Source organism: Sciurus carolinensis, chromosome 11, assembly GCF_902686445.1.
Source record: "Sciurus carolinensis chromosome 11, mSciCar1.2, whole genome shotgun sequence".
NCBI classification, from domain to species: domain Eukaryota; kingdom Metazoa; phylum Chordata; class Mammalia; order Rodentia; family Sciuridae; genus Sciurus; species Sciurus carolinensis.
The window spans coordinates 19,162,977-19,180,532 of NC_062223.1; the positions used below are offsets into that span (position 1 = coordinate 19,162,977).

Below are 17,556 nucleotides of genomic sequence, written 5' to 3' on the forward strand. Positions count from 1 at the left end.
AAAAAGAAATGTGAGGGACTTTTGGAATTGTGGGACAAGGACTTCCATGAATTCATCCCTATATAAAATCAAGAAAAACACTGGCACACATTTGAAAATCTCATTTTCCAGAACTCTTGGAATTAAATTTTAAAATAAGGTGAAAACTGTTTCTTCAAGAAAAACTTCATGAGTCATATTAAACGGCAGAGTCTGTCGTGTTTGGATACATGGGCCTTTTGGGGATGTTCAACATTTAAACTACAGAATCACACACCAGAGGAAAGGCAGATTTTACAGAATGACTTCAGAAAAGTTATTGAGCAAACAAACAAATAACAGCAACAAACTTCACAATAAGATAAAATAAGGTGAACAAAAACAATAAATGGTGGGGCTGTGTGTCAGGGTGTATGTATGTGTGTGTGTAGGTGTGTGCTTGTTTATTTAACAAATTAGGGATTAAGTGTCTAAGTAAAATATTTCAAAAGAGGCCAGAGGTGCTGAAATAAAGAAGCATATAAGGTATGAACTATTTAGAATACAGTTAGTGAAATAACAGACATAAATTCAATTGCACCAATAGTTATAAGAAATAAGAATGGGGTTTTAAAAAACGCCAGCCTTGAGGTAGGCGGGGCGGGAGATGTGAACGGAAGGCGTCGCTGACTGCGGTTGGAGCACCGGTGCTGGGCCCCCTCGCGTCTCCTGTCGGTAGCCAGCCTTCAGATCCTGATCCCCGAGGGCCGATCAGGAGCCATGGGGCGCCGCGCGCCCGGACCCTATGCGGCCCGCCATGGGCTCGCGCCGCCGGAGCAAGCCCGAGGCCCCAAGGAGAGACCCCGCGAGTCCGCCCCCCCAGTACCCCGCGGCGGGGAGCCTCCCTAGGTTCTTCCTCACAGAGGCGGAGAAATGTCTGGCTTAAGCAGGTCAAAATGCTGCAGAAGAGCACAGACCTCTTGATAAGGAAGCGCCCCTTCAGCCGCCTGGGCACTCCATCTTCTGGAAACATGAGCCCTCCTCGGACCCTCCAGCCTTGCAGTTCTCTCTGGAATTGATGACCCCACCACCTCTACTTCGAAACTGAGTGCTTTGACTATAGAAATGGAACCCTCCCATCCATCCACCATTTGATCCCTTTTCCTACCCTGGGATTTTGCCTCCTTATCTCCCTACCACCAATAAGAGATATGCCATTTCCTCAGCTCCCAGGATCCATACCTGCTGCTGGTTGGGCTGTAAGATTAAGGGCCAGGACAGGATGATGGAGATGAGAATTCATGGGAGACACTTTGGGAGAGTCTGTCTTCCCCCTAATCTCTCTTCTGTTACTCTACTCCTCCCCATTCCCCATTCCCCCATAGACAAGAGAAATATGTATGAAATGCACACGTGGGATGGACTTCAATTGGCAAGCCCAGGCCCTGTTGGCCCTTCAAGAGGGAAGAAAGGGCCCAGGAATTACTGGGTGAGTGCTGAAAGGGGGAGGAAGAACATTCCAGAATTCCATGGAACTGCCTGTGAAATATCACAGGCTGGGTCTGGCCTCCTGAGAGAGTGACACGTTGATGCCTCAGAGTTTGGAGGAGATTCTGTGTGGCAGTGATTTCAGTCCCATTTGTGAACAGTCATTGCTTCAGTCCTTTGAGCCCTCAGAAGTGCAGCAGATCTCCAAAGAGTAGCCTGTGCCTTTTGTCTGTCTATCTGTCATTTACTCTTTGGCCCAGGCAGCAGAAGCATATTTAGTTCACCTCTTTGAGGATGCCTACCTCCTCTCCTTACATGCTGGGCGAGTCACTCTCTTCTCCATGGATGTGCAGCTGGCCAGGAGGATGCGCAGCATTGAGGAAAGACTTGGCTGAGCTCCTGCAACAGTGTCTCTGGATGTTACCTGGGACTCTCAGGAGCCACGACTAGACCCAGTGGTGTCTGAGGTGCTACCTGGACTGTGCTGTCTCTGAGCAGTGTGTGCATGTTTCCCTTTAAATTTTCTTTATGAAGGAGAAGACTGCATATTTCCTCTGTAGCAGAGGTGTTACAGGAGACAACACCATTCCAAAGTCCTGAAAAGACTTAGTTGGTGTGTTACTCACATGACTCCTAAAGGAATTTGAAGACATCAGATCTGCCATGTTATAGGAAAAGGATATTTACTTATTATTTTAGATCATTCTGTACTACAGGCATTTTTTACCATGAGTATATTTGTACTTTTATTAAAAATGTAAGGGAAAAATAAAAGAACACTGCCATCTATTGTATGAATGGAAAAAAAATAATAATGGGTTAAATACTCCAGTGAAATGGCAGAGATTATTAAAGAGGCAAGATTCAGTTATTTGCTATCTTTAAGAAACACCAGATATACTCAGAAACACAAATATACTAAGACTTTGGAATATTATTCCATGCAAATGTTAACCAAGAGAAAGCAATAATGGTTACACTAATGACAGTGAAAAAAAAGACTTTAAGGCAATAACCACTAACAGAAAACAGAGACTTTTAACAATGGTAAGAGGAGAAAACAAGAAAATTTAGCAATTATAAACTCATGCACAAATAACAAATAAACCCCAAAATATCTGAAATAAAAATTGACAGACAAGAACAGTTTAAGCAACTTTTAATTGGGATTTTAATGTCAGTCTTAATAATTAGTAGAACAAAGAAACAAAAAACCAACAAGCCTCTAAAAGAATTGAGCAACACTAAAAATCAACCATCTTGACCACATAACAATTGGTAGTCATATAATTGCTCAGGACAGACTTTCTCAAAGTTGGCACTATTACCATTGTGTTCTTGATAAATTATTGCGTAAAGGACTATGCTGGTCTTGGTAGGTTATTTTTGGCGAATCAGATCTCGCTCTCTCTGTAGAAGTACCATTCCTTCACACCACACTTCACATGAAAATCAATAATTATTTCAGGCATTTCCTACTCTACCCTGAGGGAAAAAAATATCTTCAGTGAAAATTCTGGTAGAAATTTCAGTGGAAATTATTTGTATAATTTTATCAGAAAATATCATTACATTTGATTTAGACTATATTATTCAAATTCAATTTTGAATATAATGTTATAACCCTTATAATTTGGAGTGCCTTCACTTTTGTCTATTGTGGATTAGCATCTAGTTTTATAGCTATCAGATGAGATAACTTAAAAAATAATATTTTATATGAGAAATTACAATGTAAATCATTATGTCATTTTCTATGGGAAATGTAATTCTAAGTCAAAAATGGTTACAAAAATACAGAGAATGATTTCACTTTACAGTGAACTGATCTTTATTGATTATCGCATTTGTCCAAGGCAGGATAACTGGTTTTATTAACAGAGAAAACAGACAACTAAGAAAAGTCTTTTTTTTGTTGTTGTTGTTTATTGAAGTCATGTTTTTAGTTTCATGGACTCAGAAGTCTGGTGTCTGTTCATGATGATTTTCTTCAGAGCCTCTTTCACATCCTTGTTCCTGAGGCTGTAGATCAAGGGGTTCAACATGGGGATGATCACTGTGTAGAAGACAGAGGCCACCTTGTCCGTTTCCAGGGAATGCGTAGAACTGGGCTGTAAGTACATGAAGATCAAGGTGCCATAGAATATGGTCACTGCCAGCATGTGGGAGCTACATGTGGAGAAGGCCTTGCGTCTTCCCTCAGCTGAGTGCATCCTCAGGATGGAAGAAATAATGAACATGTAGGAGACAAGGACTACGAGAACAGAGGAAATGAATGTGACCCCAGCACAGGTCAAAACCCACAGCTGCTTGGAGCTAGTGTCTGAGCAAGCTAACCTGAGGAGGGGCATGTCGTCACAGTAGAAGTGATTGACAGTGTTGGAGTGGCAATAGCAGAGGCGGAAGGTGAGGATGGTATGAAACAGTGCCATCAGGAAGCTGTAGCCATAGGGCACAGCTATAAGCTGGATGCAGGTAGTTGGGGACATTGTGATCGTGTAGAGCAGAGGTTTGCAAATGGCTACATATCTATCGTAGGCCATGGAAGCCAGTAGCAAGCACTCCGATATCATGAAGCTGAGGAAGCAGCCTAACTGTGTGGCACAGGCACTAAAGGATATAACATTTTGTTGGTACAAGAAATTCCCAAGCATTTTGGGTGTGATGACAGAAGTGTAACAGAAATCAACAAAAGCCAGATTGCTAAGGAAGAAGTACATTGGTGTGTTGAGTCTGGAATCTGTTCTAATGACCAGGATCAAACCCAGGTTGCCTACTACTGTGAAAAGATAGATGGACAAGAATCCCACAAAAAGGAGCATCTTCAGCTCCTGGCGATCCGTGAGGCCCATGAGAATGAACTCTGTCACTTGGGTGCAATTTTTCTGAACCATGTGTCTTCAGGACATCACGATGAAGAAGAAGAGAGAAAAGTTAAGTCCAAGTTGTGTATCTATACTATGCTTACTCGAAAAGGTGTTTTCATACTTTGATATCTTGCAAAGGGGTTGTTCTGTGTTTTTCTCCTAGTACCAGGGGTTGCTAGCATTCTGAGATTCTGGAAATATGATTGGTAGTAGAAAGAAATTTTTGTGGACAAGGATTATTTATTTTCCCTATGTTCATCGTTTATTCAGAGATAGCTGATGTGAAGTGGCCACCATTGCCTCAAGTTTTTTAAATGTACAGTCCGACTTGTTAAATTGCTATAGTTTTTATTGAATAGATATTGATATCTACAACAAGTTGATGTCTGTAAGTTTCATCTTCTCTGAAAGATTTGTTATCTTGTCCATGTGAACAAATCTACTCATTATCCCAATGTTGACAGAAATATGGTTTTGTATTTTTCTACCTTACATTAATTATATTTTAAATATAGGCATTCTAGGTTACAAAATAATCTTCATGATATGTTACCAATTGAAATATTAAAGATAGTTAAATTTGTGGAAGGCATATCATGGTATCTAACAGACTTCATTTAATCTTACTACACCTTAATGTTAATATATTCATGCCCATTTTGCAAATGGCAAAGGTGAATAAATAGCAACAACATCAGACAACCTGTTTAAGTACAGTTGGGTTTCAAATCCATGATTTTTACTCTGGAGTGCACATCATTCGTCAGAATGTTCTCAAAATAAAATATCCTGTTTATTCTAGTTTTAGAAAACTAAATTATTTCTAGATTTTTATGTATATATTACTCCACCAACATCTTTAAAACACTAGATAAAGGAAAGATAAAAGGGAATTATTTCTCACAAAACCTTATAATATATTGTAAACTAGGATAAAACATGTTTGCTTTCAAAGAGATTTGGAAATTTTTCTAGAAGTTAATTTATAAGTTAGGTTGTGTCCCTTTCAGTGTTTTTATCTTTTTGTTAAGAAAACAGGTTTGAATCATATCTTGCACGTATTTTTTGTTTCCCTACTATGTTAAAAGTTTAATATCTTTCTACATTTATTTTTAATGATTTTGGCTAATTTTCACAATTGAATTATTGGATATTCAAATAATCTGAAATATTGTATTTTCCATACTCCTTTTCTTCTTTCCTTTTTTCTTTTTCTCTTTCTGAAAAATAAAGATGAGTTTCTTAGAAAAACTCATAATTTGCTTCACATACTATGAATTTACCTCACAAATAAATATACAAATAAAATAAAATCTCAGGCTTCCTCACAGCTCTTCAGAATATACTTTTTGTTTACTTTGTTTACTCCAGCTATTGTTTCATTGTCAAGAATACATTTTAATTATTTTTACTTTTATTTTTCTAACCAATGTTTATTGAGCAACACTATTTAGTGGGTAATAACTTACCAGCAATACTAATTTAACCTTCTTTTTACCCTAAACTAATTGTGTGTTTCTTCTTGACGTACTAATACACATTTTAATGTCTAGTTTTAGCAACGTGGAAATTTTAGGAAATAAGAACCTAGGAACCCATAAATTCCAAATCTCTAATTTTCATGTTTAATAAAAAAATGAAGGTCAATTTTAAGCAAAAATAATTCAATAAATAAAAATTAAAAACTAAAACAAGAAAAACAAAAACAAGGAAAAGGGAGACAAAATGATAATAAAATAATTGTTTATTTTGCTGCTCGAACCAAGAATCTTCTGTAGAACAAAACTGTCAGACTCCAGCAATTTTTATCACAGGTAAAGAAATAACCACTCCCTCTAAGAAAGCATGGAACTAGTAAATATACCCAGAATAATACTCACTCCGTAGAATGCGCAGATATATTCCTTTGTGTTATGGTATTCTGTCCTATGTAACCAAAAGAATGCTTGTCAGCATCTTAGAATTTTTAGGTTTGAAGTCCTAGTAGTGAAAAGCAAAGTTTTGAATCTGCACTCTAATCTACAACACACCACACCATTTTCACTGAGCAGGAGACCACATTGCATACAAATAGTACCCAAAGTTACCTCTCATGTGCTCTATGATCAAGAGAGCAGAAATTCTGGGCCTCACATTTCCCTTGATTATGTCTGTGTGCCACTTTCTTAGGAGGCAATTTTAATTCATGTGTTCATCATGCAATAATATGTAGTGAGAACTAGTAACGTCCAGACAGTACATGGAGTCTGCATATAGAGCCCAGAAAAGCACAAGAACCTAGACCAGAGGGAAAGAAAGCTCTATCCAAACTTCCTTTGTTTTTCTCATCTCTTCCTCAGTTTTCTTTTCCACTTTTCAAACACAAAAATGTGAAATTTGTGCATGGAATGCATTGATTTAAAAAGTCATGCTTACCTTTCCTTTCAAAGTCAAATATATTCTTTCAACGAACCCAGGTAGAATGTGCTTCTTTATTTCCTCATACTGGGTGCATATAGAGTCCGGCTGTGTGATTTTGTTAGCATCTGTCCCAAAGGATCTTACTTCAGAGAAGGAGGAAACAAGATTATCAAAACGAATTAAAATACATGCTCCTCCGTTGGGACCTTTATTAATGTGAGTCCCTAATTTTAAAGAACGCTAGATCTGTAACTCTGCATCTAGTGTGGCATTATTGCTAAACTCTTCCAAATTCTTAAAATATTATTATAAGTTTATTTTTAAATATTTTTGCTTACTTAAATTATTAGTGTTATTCTTCAAGTTTGACTTTGAAAGGCAGGAACTATCTTGTAAAAAAATTTGAGGGCTGGGGAGATAGCTCAGTTGGTAGAATGCCTGCCTCGCAAGCACAAGGCCCTGGGTTCAATCGCCAGCACCGAAAAAAAAAAAAAAAAAAAAAATTTGAAAGGAGCTTTCTATGAAAAATGCATCTAATTCTTAGAAGGGCCCATCCTCAACACTGTCTGAATAAGACATTGGTAAATCTCTGGGCGTGTGCTTACGATGTTGTACTATAGCTCTGAACTCATGGGCTGGTCCATACTGCAGTATGTATTTCCTGACTCTTACATCTCATCACAAAGCTTATAAAACATTGTGTCTAGAAGTAAAAATATAATAAAACCATTTCCAGTGGACACAGTTTGACTGTTCTGGTAAACAAGCATAGTGAATTAAAGATTTTTCTTCTTGTATAGTTAAACTGGATGGATATATTTGTATTTAACATTGATTAAGTATTAACATTGAGTGGATGTATACCAAAGCACATCACATAATCCTATTCTTTTTTACTTTTAAGTGATCTATGAGTTCCCATAATAATTAGATTTTCTAAATGTCAGAGAAATAAAAAGATTCTGAGAAACTATGGGGTCTCCATGCTTATGGAAGCATGCACTGTAGCTGCTGATTCTTAAGCTGGAGTCATTCACCAAGAATCCTATAATAAAACACAGGAGAAAATACTCAGCATCAGCAACAGAATTTGTTACAGTTTGAGTTGAACTGATAGAACAAAATTTCTCTGGGGTGCCTCATATTTCTTCTCCATACATTGCAGTGTTTAGAAGAAAAATTTCTGATTAACTTTCTAGTTATTAGATAATTTTTTAAATTTTTTAAATTTTTACAGACTGCATTTTGATTCATTGTACACAAATGGGGTACATATTTTTGATTCTGTGGTTGTGCACAATGTAGATTCACACCATTCCTGAAATCATACATGTACATAGGGTAATGAAGTCTGTCTCATTTCACCATTTTTCACAGCCCCATCCCCTCCTCCCTGTCATTTCCCTCTACATAATGTAAAGTTCCTCCATTCTTCTGTCACTCCCCACATCCCCATCTCCATTATATATCATCATCCACTTATCAGGGAAAACATTTGACCTTTAGATTTTTGGGATTGGCTTATTTCACTTAGCATGATATTCTCCAATTCCATTTATCTGCAAATGCCATAATATTATTATTCTTTCGGACTGAATAATATTCCATTGTGTATATATACCACAGTTTCTTTATCCATTCATCTGTTGAAGGGCATTTAGGTTGGTTCCACAATATAGCTATTTTGAATAGAGCTGCTATAAACATTGATGTCACCGCATTACTGTAGTATGTTAATTTTAAGTCCTTTGGGTATAAAAGGAGGAGTGGGATAACTGGGTCAAAAGGTGGTCCATTCCAAGTTTTCTGAGGATGAACTTGCAAAACTTTACACCAAAAATACAAAGAACCCAATCAATAAATGATCCAAGGAACTAGATAGACACTTTACAGAAGAAGACATATAGGCAATTAATAAATATATGAAAAAGTGTTCAACATCTCTAGTAAATAGAGAAATGCAAGTTAAAACAGCTCTAAGATTTCATCTTACTCCAATCAGAATGGTTATTATCAAGAATACAAACAATAATAGATGTTGGCGTGGATGTGGGGAAACACTTTTACATTGCTGGTGGAGTTGCAAATTGGTGCAGCCACTCTGGAAAACAGTGTGGAGAATAATTATTAATTATGAGTTTCTATTCCTAGTTTAATCTGTTCTTATCTATATGCTCTAAAAAGATACCCCAGTGAAAGTGAGGACCAAGTGAGGGTTCTATCAGTTCCCTGTTCTGCTGCTTCGAAGAGGGATCAACATTGCTGACACTTGTGTTGGTCTCCAGGAGAATTACTTATAATGGCACTCAGTGGCTTTGAGCTACTGACGGAATTGTAATGACTTGCCCAGGCTCACTCAGCTGCTTTCTGGTGGATCAAGACTAGTATGGCAGTTCTTTGTTTCTGTGTTTAAAGTGGCTTTGTCTTCCACTGCTGAATCTCTGCTGGGGCCTCCACACCCTGACCACACTGGTGTAAGGGCAGTTTCTGAAGCAGTGTAGCGCTGTTCCACTCAGGGATTCTTGCACCTGATACTCCCTCTGTCAGGAACTCTCATTCTCCACATGATCACAAGCCCTGCTGAACCCCTTTTGGAAAGGGAGCAATATGTAAATAGCCTACAGCCTCTGGCCTTTTTCTTAAATTAGATACTCTGTAATTTTGCCTTATTCATGAAAAAAAAAAAAAGAAAGGAATTAATGTTCAGCATTCCTTCAAGGGCTTGATATTTAATGGAGCTATGGAAAATGTCATTCCTCGAAATTAGAAGACTATCCATGTGTAGATGAATCTGATGATTGATTTTTAATTTTGCTGTCAAAGATGGAACCACATTGTTATTGTTATTATGGTACTGATATCAAAACATCAACAATCCCTCCATCAGTATATCACATATGTGGTATCATGTTACCTGCTTTCAAAAATTAACAAGTTGCATCTCTGTGCAATCTCTACAGAACAACTTGGTAGTTTCCATTTCTTGGCTTTGCTTTATTTTTGAAATGGCGAAACACCAATTTATTTTTCATTAAAATGGTAAAATTATGAGACCTCTTGGAATAGCATTGCCTGGTGTTTCAGTGACTGCAGTACAAATTCAACTTCCTGTGATGAGGAATTGGACAAAGATGTCATCCAGGAGAAACACCTGTTCTCACATCCCTGGCACGGGATGGCAGAACTGGAAGACGGGGTTACCTAATGAACCCATTATCCTGCAGGACCTCTGAGTTCTCACTGATCCACTGATCCTTCCTAGGGAAGTCCAGGGGTCTCTCCTCTAAAGGAGAATCAGAATATTCTCAATACTTGTTTTTCCACTTTGGCTATTTAGACTGAGTTTCTGAATGTTATCTGTTTGTTTTAATCCTCATTTTAAACCTCTGAGAGGTTTGAAATAAAGTGTACTTTTTATCCCACATCTTCTGAGAAGGCTCTCCTGGGACACTGTTAGTTATCTCACATTCCCTTCTGAGCTGGCAGAGAGGATTATTATGTGAGAGCTTTATGGAAGGGTCTATTTACACAAAGTAATTACATTAAATCTCTTAGATATGTCTTTGTAATTAGATAAAATTATGATACCACTAATAAATGTGCACTTCCTAGAATCCCAAGTTAGTCAGTGAAATAAATGTTATGTTAATAATTAAATAAATTATATATCATAGATCAGGCATACAAAATGACTATTAGTAATTTTCTCCTAGGAAAATTATTACAGATAAAATACATCTTTCTAAAATTGTCAGAAATACAACTCTATATTGAAGAAATATGAGATTTCTAGTTCCAAAATTTTGCCAGCTAAACCAATTTCTTTTTAATGGCAAAATTTAAAATTTGTTGCATACCCTTGTTAAATTTGAGGACTGGAGGAGTGATTCTAATGATTCTATAGGTAATCAGTGGCCCTAAAGTTAATATATAAGTGTACCCAAATTTTTTCATGGTAATTCAGTCATAGTCAAAGAGCAGTTTTAGTAAGAAACATTTTATTGACCATGCAGAATTTGCATATGCACCCTTAGAAAATTGCTGAACTGGGTGGGACTATGGAAAACTGTATCACCCACTTTCAAGGTGGTGCAGTGAGATGGGTTTTAGTTTTTTTTTTTTTTTTTTGGTTTTGTGTTGTTTTGTTTTTGGTTTTTTGTTTTTGGTACCAGGTATTGAACTCTAGGGGTTCTTAACCACTGACCCACATCTCCAGCTCTTTTTTATATTTCAGTTAGTGACAGAGTCTCACTAAGTTGCTTAGAGCCTCACTAAGTTTCTGAGGCTGGCTTTGAACTCATGATCTTCCTGCCTCAGTCTCCTAAGCCACCTGGATCACAGGGATGTACCACTGTGCCCAGCTGGGTTTTAGTTATTTTGATGGTAGCACTGGCTGACAACTTCGATATTTTATATTAACTTGAGCAGATAAGGGATAAGGTTATAGATGAGAAAAGCAAGACTTCTACTGTCAGATCAAGAGTTGAACGTGATCTGTGGGGAAACCCCATGAATCCTGAGAAGGTGGATTAGTCAGTGTTATCAGTATTTACACAAGTTCCTCTACATAAGAAGTTCTATAGAGAGGTAGGTAGGTAGGTAGCAAGAAAGAGGTAAATACAGATTTGCGTATTTATATCTGTTATTGTAGATAAATATAATTCCCGTTTTCATTGGCAGAAAGTAGCCAGATGCAGTGGCACCTTAGTGGCTGCCAGCACCTAGATCCAGTGGTAGCAAATATCACCAAGTCTACAGTCTTCTCAGGTATCAAGCCCATGCTTCTTGACAGCTTGTTGTTAATCAGTCTTATTTTAGAATAAAAAGACCCCAGGTTTTTGTGGGAAAGAAAATTCTGAACTTGGTTCCATAAACTGATTTTTGTTGAGATTTACTTTTTAAAGTAAAATTCAATTTAACTCCAGAGAAGAGGAAGGTGAGGCGGCACCATGACTCTCGGCAGCCTGATTGATGCTGATGGCTGTGCTAGTACTTTCGTTGCCATTGTAAAGAAATTTCAACCCCTTTTCTGATTTCCTAGGTTTTCACCCAATGTCCCTTTATGTTTGAATATCCCATCCAAAATAGACTGGTGCATCTTGTAATCACAGTTTCTGAAACTCTTCCAGGTGGTCAGAATTTCTTAGGCTTTCCTTAATTTTTATGATGTGACAATGTTGAGGAGCATACTAATCAAGTATCTTTTAAAATGCCTTAAATTGGTCTTTTCTGATGATCTTTTCCTCTAAGATTAGACTAGGCTCATGAATCTTGGGGAGAAAAATCCAAGAAATCAACTGACTTTCAAAACTGCATCTTTACAAAATGTGATTACTATCTGTCAACAATGTAGTTCCTAACTGTCCTTAATATCAGTGTGACTTCCTGCTTACATTAATCTTGATCACCTAGCTAAGGTATGTTAGGGGACAGACAGACGAGGATAGTGAGAACAAGAGGTTAAGAGAATAATGCTATAAAATGGACCCATTGTGCTGACTCCCACATGCTTTCCTTTCCAAAAAGTGATTTACCTGCAGCCCTGCTTGGGCTAATGGACAGGATATGTCACATTCCTCAGCAAACTACCTGTTATCTGCAGTAGATAACACTACCTGGCGTAGTGTCAAGGGTAGTGTCAATGGGGAGGAAGAAGACTTTGGGGAACAGATCCTGAAATTCAAGTTGATGAAGATAATTCCTACTAATGAAAACATCCGAAGGAACATATGGTTAGGAATACAGTTAGAATGGGTCAGCATTGGCCAAGCTGACCTAGAATTGTCTTGCTGTCAGTCAAAAGTCAAGAGGTAGACTGGGCAGGACCCTCTGGAAATTACTCTGGGATACCCAGTAAAACTGGAGTGCAAGAGAGGCACGCTGTCCTCCTTTATGAGAGGATCCACACTCTCCCTTGAGAGTGTCCCAGTTGCCTTTTCTTATCCCTTTAATAATTGCATACCTATTACACCGATGGATAGGTCTGAAATCTTCCTGACTCCATCGCAAGAAATGGAGATTGAAGGGCAGGACTTCAGGGTGCCTCTGCTTCTTGGAAGACCCAGTTCTGTATTAGTAGTGTTTGTCAAATTTCTCCACTCCAAAGTGACTCTCTGCTCCTTCCCCTTCTGTGATTTTTGGAGGGAAGTCAGTATGTGATACTCACATGTAAGGAGTAGGGAGTTATCATTCATCTCCTTGAAGGTAGAGGATCTACATAAATTCCTGTGAATTTTTCTGCAGAGGACATTTGCCTGTTTCCTTATTTTTTTTTTTTAATAATTATGCTATCGACTTTCTTCTACTTGTGTGGTAGATTTTATTTATTTAGTTCCTAACTCTCTGACACTGTTAACATTCTCTGGAATCATCATGTAAACTTCTCTCCCTGTCCTGGTCATGTTTCAAAGAATTTCTGGGTCTTTTTACTGAAGAATGTTATTAGAAAACATTATTTGGGTTCTTGGTGTGTTTGTTGCTATTGGACTAAATATGTGTCTAGAATATGTGTCAGCTGGCAGAGCATTGTGTGCATGTGTATATAAACATATATACAACTCACTCAGTGTGTAAACTCAGAGCATCTACATTAGGTGAACATAGTGGGCAGGCATCACATCCAGTGTCCCCATCCGGGCAGGTCTCACTCTGAATTCATCTTACAGTTTCTTGGCAGAGTCGCCAAATGATGCTGGACGTAGGAATTTTGACTTGGTAACAGTAGAAACAAAAGCAAGTGAGGCAAGAGAACTACAGGCAAGGTTTTTTTTTTTTTTTTTTTTTTTTTTTTTTTTTTTTAATTAGGGCTTCTCCTAAGAGAAGGGAAATAAGCACTAACCAGAATGTATGACTGGCTCCCCAGAAAGAGGAAGAGAGAATTTTATTCATCTGAAAGGGTTGTTTGCAAGAGGTGCTAAGGTTTAGAAATGTTAATTGGTTTCAAGTATATATCCAAGGTCTGTTTCCTTTTCCTATGAGGATCTTTAACTCTGAGGAAGGCATGGTCAGTTGGCTATCCTGGAACTAAGTTAGTTTTACGTATTGCTGCCTCAGTCTGTATAAACACCTCTGTCATGTGATAAGGATGAGTCCCTACAGTGATTAAGAGAGCACATGGGTAGAAATGGAAGAGAGCATAGATCACAGTAAGCAGCAGGTTATGATCCTGGGAATCTGCACAGTATCTTTGAGTGGCTCAGACCATGAGTTAAGGCCCAGTTCACTTTCTCTGTGTCCTAAGGAGGTCTCAGTCTCAATTCTGTCTCTACCTCTAATCTATTACAACCATGAACACTCCCTAAAAGTCTAATCTCCTTCTCCAGTAGTATGAAATGTGGCTGCCAACCATGTACTTAATTGTTCACTTCTTTTTTATCTGTGTATAATGGTTAGAATTTTTAAACTCCATCCTCATAAGAAACAGTTTTATTGCCCAAGTGCTAAGCTGTACAGAGTGCCTCTTGACTTTGGTATCACTTCTCTGGTCTTTCCTATGTTTAATAGGTCAGCATGTTTCTCCTTACCTACTTCAGAAAAATCATTCCACATATTTTTAATACCATAGAATATTCTTGTCACATTCTGTACTCTTTTCCAGTGTCCTCTGGATCTCTTAAATGATTTGTTTCTAAATTAGCATTCATTAAAGATTTATCTTTGTTTTGTAAGACTCTGTACGTATTAGAAAAAGACATAGTGTCATGTATCCACCATAACAGTGTTGGGCCCAATAGTTTCACTATAGGAAAATGCACCCTAGGCTTCTCCTACTTAACCCTTCCTTCCCAAACCTTCTCCCCCAAGCCTCTGGAAACCACTGATCTGCTCACCATCTCTAGAGTTTTCCTCACATGTAATGACTTAGGCATGGAATGATGTAGTCGTTCAGGTTCACTTATTTCACTTAGTAACATGCACTGAAGGTTTTCTAGTTCTTTGTAGTATTAATAGCTCGCTGATTTTCTTGCTTAATAGTATTCCCTTGTATGGATGCATTTGTTAAATTGCCCTCTGAAGGACATTGGTTGCTTTCAAAGTTTGTCAATTATCCATACAATTGGCATGTATGTCCACCCTTGGAATTTATGTTGGATAAATTAAAATGCCTGGGAGTGAGGTAGACCAAGAAAACCTACAACTTTGCTTTCAGATATGGATTGAATTGATTTGAGTATAACATTTAAAAACTCATTCAGAGAAGTGTTTGTAAAACAAAAGTTACTTCAGTGGTCATTCTTGGAAAGGTCAGAGTCGTAATAGAGTGTGAGGTAACTGCAGTAATTGGAGTAATCAACATACTGGGAACTGGCTGATAAATTTAATGGAGATTTCATAACAGACTAGCAGATCAGCTAGTCAGGAAAAGAGCATAGACTTTTACAGATGCAAGGTATACAAGAAAAATATCTTAGTACAGAGCTTCCAAATAAACCCACAGACTAAAATAAGAGCAACAAATCTCAGAGAGAGAGAGGAACAGAATTCAGAGTTCCACATCATATTAGGTAAAGTGTCCTTCTGAAAACTGTAGATATTCAAGGAAGAAGAAAATTGTGATCCACAAAAGAGAACTAATAGTCAAGAGAAATACTGTCTGAGAAGCCCAGAGGTAAGACTTGTACACGAAAACTTCAAAGAATTAAGGCAACTATGAAGTTATGCAATCACAATCTTTGCATGTCTTTGAGTATAGATATTTTTGTTATACAACATTCCCTTACTTATATTAAAATTATTATGACTGAAGATTTAATGTCTATATTAACATTCTTCAATACTAATGCCCAGTCATAAGAAAAGTGAACATGTGCACAGAATGTTAATATATGGTTGTCAGTCTAGTACTTTGATGTTTGCCAATATTAATTCCTAAGAGACTTTGTCAGAATACACCATCTAGTCTATTAAAATATGACCGTGTAGGCTTTATCTTATAATTCTGATTTGATAATTCAGAGACACAGCTGGGCTACCCCCATGAATTTAAATTTGTCAAGTAGACTTAGGTGTAAACTAACTGAGCAAGAACTTCCAGAAGAAAAGACAACATTTTTACAAAGCACAATGAAATATTTTCTGTAACAGTATAAGTAACTTTCACAAAGACAGTCAATTAATTGCCTAAGAACATTAAAAACAGTAAATTTATTTTGCATGCAAGATACTTTAAGATACTTACATGATATTTAGTGTAAGGATAAACATATTTACAGATTTGACTATCTTTCAGATCAATCCCAACATATTAAAAGTGCTACATTGTGTCTTTAATTCAAAAATTGTAACATTAAATTGTTTAGATTAAATAATTTCAATCTTAATATGCTTATCATTCAGAATGTGAGGTCAAGTGGTGATAATCATCTATTGATTCAAACACTATTAAGGCAGGGATAATTTTCTTTTAAATAAAATTGTGAGATCATCTTTGTAACATATTTGTATCCAGGATTTTACTCATCTGTAATGAACAGAATTTCAAGATATGATGATCTACTACACTAAACTGTATCTGGGGAGAAACATAAAGGAAAGCTGAAGAATGAAAAAGATCAATTTTACTTCTCTAGTCCATTATACGTTTTCTCCATTCAAGTTTATTTAATTCTTTAACTGATAGCTTTCCTTACTCCTGAAAACATTGCTTCCAAATTAGCTACCTGTCAAACCCACAGGGTAAAATGGATAAATAGCATCTTTGTTTTTGTATTACCCTTAGAACCCAAAAATGTTTTTTTTAATTTATAATTTTGCATGAATCCAAGAATGCCATGGAGCCACTAAATCAGTTATATATATATATATATATTTTAGATCTTTATTTTGTACAAGCACATAATCATAAGCATCTCTTCATTTACCTGAAGACTTTAAAACTGCATTGTTTTAAGGGAACAGCATAGATTCCCCATGAACCTCCTTAAAGCAGTCTTCACATCCTTGTTCCTCAGGCTGTAGATCATGGGGTTCAGCATGGGGATGACCAGGGTGTAAAACACGGATGCCATTTTATCAGTATCCAGGGAATGGCTGGATCGAGGCTGCAAATACATGAACAGCAGAGTCCCATAGAAAACTGTGACTGCCGTCATGTGCGAAGCACAGGTGGAGAAGGCTTTTTTCCTTCCCTCTGATGAATGCATCCTTAGAATAGACAAAACAATATTCAAATATGATACTAGAACTATAGTCATAGAAAAAAACATATTTGTTGCTGCAGATACAAAGACTATTGTTTCTGGAATGTAAGTATCAGAGCAGGACAGTGCCAACAGAGGGACACTATCACAGTAAAAATGATTGATGACATTGGAAGCACAGTAAGACACAGAGAACACACAAGACGAAACCACAACAGCTGTGGAAAAGCTATACAGGTAGGTGAGGGACACCAGCAGAAGGCAGATCCTGCGAGATACCACCACCATGTAGAGCAGGGGGTTGCAAATGGCCACATAGCGGTCATAGGCCATCACCGCCAGCATGAAAACCTCAGGTACGATGAAAACCAGGAATCCTCCCAGTTGGGTGGCACATTCATAGTATGAAGTGGTTTTCTGACTTACTAAGAAGTTGACCAGCATTTTAGGGGCAATGACGGTCGAGTTCCTAAAATTTATAATGGCCAGATGTCGGAGGAAAAAGTACATGGGGGTCTGAAGCTGAGAGTCAACCCTGGTGAGAGTGATGATGCCCAGGTTACCCATCACTGTCTGCCCATAGATGAACAAGAAAACACAGAAAAGAGGAATTTGCAGCTCTGGAAGATCGGAGACACCCACGAGAATGAACTCAGTCACCCGGGTGATATTTCCAGGAGCCATGAGGGTGGTGGAATTCATGT

The 17,556-nt window shown here is 37.6% G+C and overlaps 2 protein-coding genes and 1 pseudogene across 2 annotated transcripts; 1 reads left to right on the forward strand and 2 right to left on the reverse strand.

The window, feature by feature from the left end:
- The first annotated feature begins 775 nt into the window (after nt 1-775).
- Nucleotides 776-1,841, forward strand: LOC124958140 (histone H3-like centromeric protein A; annotated as a pseudogene).
- A 1,539-nt stretch (nt 1,842-3,380) lies between these two features.
- Nucleotides 3,381-4,340, reverse strand: LOC124959107 (olfactory receptor 8U1-like). Its single transcript, XM_047517747.1, has one exon. It carries the CDS (start codon nt 4,338-4,340, stop codon nt 3,381-3,383), a length of 960 nt encoding a protein of 319 aa, XP_047373703.1.
- A 12,242-nt stretch (nt 4,341-16,582) lies between these two features.
- LOC124959108 (olfactory receptor 8J1-like) lies at nt 16,583-17,536 on the reverse strand. The gene has a single exon (XM_047517748.1). It carries the CDS (start codon nt 17,534-17,536, stop codon nt 16,583-16,585), a length of 954 nt encoding a protein of 317 aa, XP_047373704.1.
- Between the last annotated feature and the right edge of the window lie 20 nt (nt 17,537-17,556).

Coding starts and splice junctions, on each gene's coding strand:
- LOC124959107 (XM_047517747.1), bottom strand. CDS start 4,340: ATGGTTCAGAAAAATTGCACCCAAGTGACAGAGTTCATTCTCATGGGC.
- LOC124959108 (XM_047517748.1), bottom strand. CDS start 17,536: ATGGCTCCTGGAAATATCACCCGGGTGACTGAGTTCATTCTCGTGGGT.